Source organism: Papaver somniferum, chromosome 3 (genome assembly GCF_003573695.1).
Source record: "Papaver somniferum cultivar HN1 chromosome 3, ASM357369v1, whole genome shotgun sequence".
Taxonomy (NCBI): domain Eukaryota; kingdom Viridiplantae; phylum Streptophyta; class Magnoliopsida; order Ranunculales; family Papaveraceae; genus Papaver; species Papaver somniferum.
The window spans coordinates 30,255,360-30,259,875 of record NC_039360.1 but is presented as its reverse complement, the minus strand read 5'-3'; the positions used below and the strand labels follow the sequence as shown (position 1 = coordinate 30,259,875).

The 4,516-nt window shown below is 35.5% G+C and overlaps 1 protein-coding gene across 1 annotated transcript; it reads right to left on the bottom strand.

Moving 5' to 3' along the window:
• Positions 1 to 207: 207 nt before the first annotated feature.
• On the bottom strand, positions 208 to 4,293 carry LOC113355713 (NADH-cytochrome b5 reductase-like protein). Its single transcript, XM_026598643.1, has 13 exons — positions 4,072 to 4,293; positions 3,862 to 3,904; positions 3,684 to 3,759; positions 3,141 to 3,200; positions 2,940 to 2,990; positions 2,631 to 2,685; positions 2,470 to 2,540; positions 2,318 to 2,369; positions 1,942 to 2,019; positions 1,742 to 1,831; positions 1,522 to 1,635; positions 901 to 969; positions 208 to 585 (listed from the first exon to the last, which is right to left on the bottom strand). The coding sequence occupies exons 1-13, from the start codon at positions 4,240 to 4,242 to the stop codon at positions 529 to 531; spliced, it is 987 nt and encodes a 328-aa protein (XP_026454428.1). The 5' UTR covers positions 4,243 to 4,293; the 3' UTR covers positions 208 to 528.
• Positions 4,294 to 4,516: the final 223 nt, after the last annotated feature.

Below are 4,516 nucleotides of genomic sequence, written 5' to 3'. Positions count from 1 at the left end.
ATGTAAACACTTAGAATAAGATGTTAGCTAGCAAAATTGGTGATTCCTTGATGAAATAATAAGAGAGAATGCACTCCATTACTCGAAAACTGAGTGTTTGTTAAAGTTGGTATCAGTATAATAAAAGAAAAATCAATTAATTGTCTGAAAGTCTACAGATCTAATGCTAGGAAAATGAAGTTCATGAGACCATGAATGAGATGAGACTAGTTCAACAAATATAGCACCAAGATTTTTGATTTTTCATGAACCTGACTTGAGTTACACAATATGTTTTTCTTTCCCAAAAGAATGAAAAAAGAAAATGAAGACAGCAACTTTCTGGATATGTCAGCGAACATATCATGAAGGTACTCTCACAGACATTTTATTCTCTCCACTGAAAAATATATCACTGCTCAATATTAGCTGTTGCACTTACATACGCGGTTAAATAATTCTTCCTAATGCGAAGTTGTAGATTTCACATCAAAATCAACCAACTTGGTAACTTTTTATTGCTTCTGACCTGATGCCTTAAAATATCCATCAGAACTTATAAACCATCTCTTCAGTGTAACCAAGTTCCTTGAGTATGCCAGAGACCTGCACAATAGGGCCGCCAAACAAACCAATAAAAGTCAAATATTTGATAGAATATCTCCAATATAACGAAAACATGCAAACTCTTGCACCCTGTTACTTTTAAAAGTACACTCTGAAAACATTCTAACTTCTACATAAAACCCCCTTGTATCAAATGCTTGTCGTTTCCACAAACTTCCATAGACTACTTCCATCTCTTTACAACTATTGTGAAAGTAAAATCACTCTTAAATAGATCAAATAATGGTACTCTGACATATTTATTAATTTGGACGAACTGTTCCTAAATTCCTAATCACAGAAAAAAAAATTTACCTCGCCTTGAGAATAATCCTTTGCTTTGTCTCCAGAGATATGATTCATCATTCCAGGGGGACCACACACCTAAGCATATGACATCAACATTAGGTCCGGCAAATGGGTTATATAATCAGTGTGCACATTGTCATATAAATATTCAACTTAAATCTTATACTCGTTCAAGTTATCTCTACATATTGAACCAATTTCATTACTACTAACAATTTTTTTGCAAAATGGATTTATGTTTCTATAAAGGAGCATTGACTTGGTTTTTCAGTAAGTTGACGACAACCATGCTTGATGAAATACCATAGTCTTAAGTATGACTTTCGCTAGATGAGCAGTTGACTATAACAATGTTACGATCAGTTATAGAAAAAGGTCTGCAAAAGTGCATGTAAAACTTCGAACTTTAGCGTACGGCAAGTCAAGATCAGGACTAGACTGAGAGACAATATTTTGTTACTCGGAAAACAGGAAAACAGTCTACAGAGATTTGACAAGAATGTCTTTCTCCCTGACAGTCGAGCAAAGTAAGCCCTTGAAGGTTAGGTTTTACCATTGAAGGTCAAGTATCAAGCCGGAAATCTGTTCCAAATTTGGATGATGAGAAATAGACAGAGAACAACTTACTAGAATGAGTGTGTCTTCACTTGGACTCGGCATGCCTTTCTCAACCATGTTCAGTGTCAGATATCCTTTCCCTCCCTTCCAGTTGTTCGTTGGGTTCTCTACGGTGTAGTATATCTGGTTCCAAAAGGAAAAATTAGTCTCTTCTCATTAAACTGCTAACAACATCAGAGATGCCAGAAAAATGAAGGGAAGAGCTTCCTACTAAAGATATGAAAATCACCTTCAAATTTGGATTGCTAGTTGAGAGTATGTCAAGTTTTTGCTTTAGTAGTATGTCATCTGGAGAGATGTTAGCATATAGCAAAGATATCTGAAAGAGCAAAATATCGAATTGAAGACGGTCAGATCTCAGTATATTCTACGAACTTCGACATAGTTGACAGTTAGTGGTTACAATGACAAATAAAAATAACCAGTTACCTGAGTTTTGTCATCGGGATTCTTTAGAATAGCCTCAATCACTTGCAACATCGGTGTAATGCCCGAGCCACCTGCTATCTGAAGATAAAGTTCTAAACATTAGATGATGTTGCAAGACAAAGTTCATGCTAAATTCTACAAGCAGTAATTCGGAACGATGTTTACTGTAATTATCATATTTTTGTATTCAACAATTAAATACTCAAAGGGTCAGATCATGAGTTTCCACAAATTACCTCACCAAAATCTGATAGAAGTTACAACTCACCATGAAGGTTAATAAGATGCTAAACCTTATATATTAAAGCAAGCGGCAACTACACATTCTCACATAATGTGTTTTTGGTTACAAATATACTAGTGATTGATTCCTTACCATGCCAATGTGTTTCTTCATGTTTGGTGTATATCTGAGCTTTTCAATTGGCCTGAAAATGGCGAAAAAAATACATGAGCAAATTAATATTGAAAACAACTTCATAGACACCATGATAGCTCCTCGAAGAAAATAATGGTAAGTGCGTTTACCCTTTTACTTCGATCACATCGCCCGGCCTTAAGTTAGCTAGATGCTGGCTCATTTTCCCTTCTGGATAAATCTGCACAATTTTATGGAAACAACCAGTAGATGAATAATTTTGATGTGAGTGAGAGGAGAATACAATAGCCTACCATTATTCATTGCCTACCTTAACCAATAAATCAAAATAACCCTTGGAATCGGGATCTGATATCGGTGTGTACCTGAAGACAGTGCGGTAAATACATCAGTGACATTGCATGCACATTGAATCAACTAAAGGAGAACCTTTGGGGATAAACAAATTTGTAACAAGCAATACGAAAGTTTTATTGGATGGAGACGTATCCTTGTTACATGCATGTTATCGCGAGAGACAAGAGTAAACAAGTGTCTAGAAAGCATTATCCCAAATTTCCATAAACATATACAAGGATTAAAGCCACGCAGTCATGCAATAAATTTGAGAAAAACTTACGGGCGAATTACATATTTTGTTTTCCCTTTATCATCCTGTCCTACTGGTGCCCTGTAGTAACAAGAACGCGTCAGAGGAAATTAAAGAAGAAAAAACACCTGAGTGTAAGTCGATGATGATACAGAGCCTTCAATACTCTGAGAACAAATCATAAGTTTCAAGGTTCATCATAAAAGAGAAGTAGAGAACAATAGCAAATACCTGGTTAGAAGGCACGAAGCAACATCAAGGCCCAACTTAGTAGAAGGATCAAACGAAAACCTGCCCATAATATAAAATGAGTTAACATCACAGCTTCCGCAAATATAAACTACAAGCATAAACCTCCAAAAAATAAATAATACGACGAAAAACTTTTCACCCTTCACATCATGCCAAAAATTAAGTTCACTTGAAAACCCTAAAACTATAACCATAATATACACAATACTGCAATTCTCAAAAGTCACTTATAATCTAAGCCTCCAACCAAAGTACTAGTATCTAGGGCTCAAACCTTTGGCTTTGATACTCAAATTCAATTCCACCTATCTGGATACATAATGATGATGAGAATGGTACCAAGACCCGAACCCCAACCTTGTGGATGGCTGTAGTACAATGTGACAATCACTGAGGTACTGGGGAGTTGCTACCTATCTGGATACATGACTACACTAAATTCTTAATTCAATTTACCATCTGGATACATGACTACACTAAATCCTTAATTCAATTTACCACAAGCAAAAAAGATGAAATTACCTGAATAGCTGAGAGTTATGGCTAACTCTTGCTGTGTCTTGCAGCTCAAATTTAATCCACTTATCTGGATTCAACGCTGAAAACGAAAACAACACAAGAAAAAATCAAGTCACCTAAGGTACAAATCATGACAGAATGTCAGCTACATGTTTTGCAATGAAAATATTGATACGATTACCAATTTTAGGTCCTGATTCTTCTTGGATCTCATCCATATGAGCCTACAAAACAATCCAAATACACAAAAAAAAAATGTATTAAAAACCCTATAAACCCTCAAATCTCAGGAAGAAAAAAAGCAAAATCTATACTCAATACAACAATCGTATAATCAAATTAAAAATGGAAAACTCGTAAACAAAACCATAGAGATCGATTGATTGATTACCACAGTTGGTGATGAGAAGTATAAGTAATATGAGAGTCCACCAGAAACAGCAGCAACAGCCCCAATTGGAACTCGGAAATTCTTCCCATAACTCGATTTTGGCGCTTCATTGAACACATTGTTGAATGCTACTGGAGCTGATTTTGCAAGTTTTCTGAAAAATGCAGTCATCTTCTCTCTTTTTTTATCGATCTGAAAAACGAAATTGAGAGAAGAAGAAAAACAAAATGGAAAATGAGAAAGTGTGAACTTCTTTATACTTTTCTAACTATGGTGTAACCCGATGTATTTTATTTTCACGTGTTATGATGACTCCTATCATCTTGACCGTCAATGTAACCTTTAGTCAAAAAGCCTACGTATTGACGGTCAGATTTCTATCATCTTGACCGTCAAGATTTAAGGTTTTCGCCAAACATTTTTGGAAAAAAGTTAGTCGCGCATG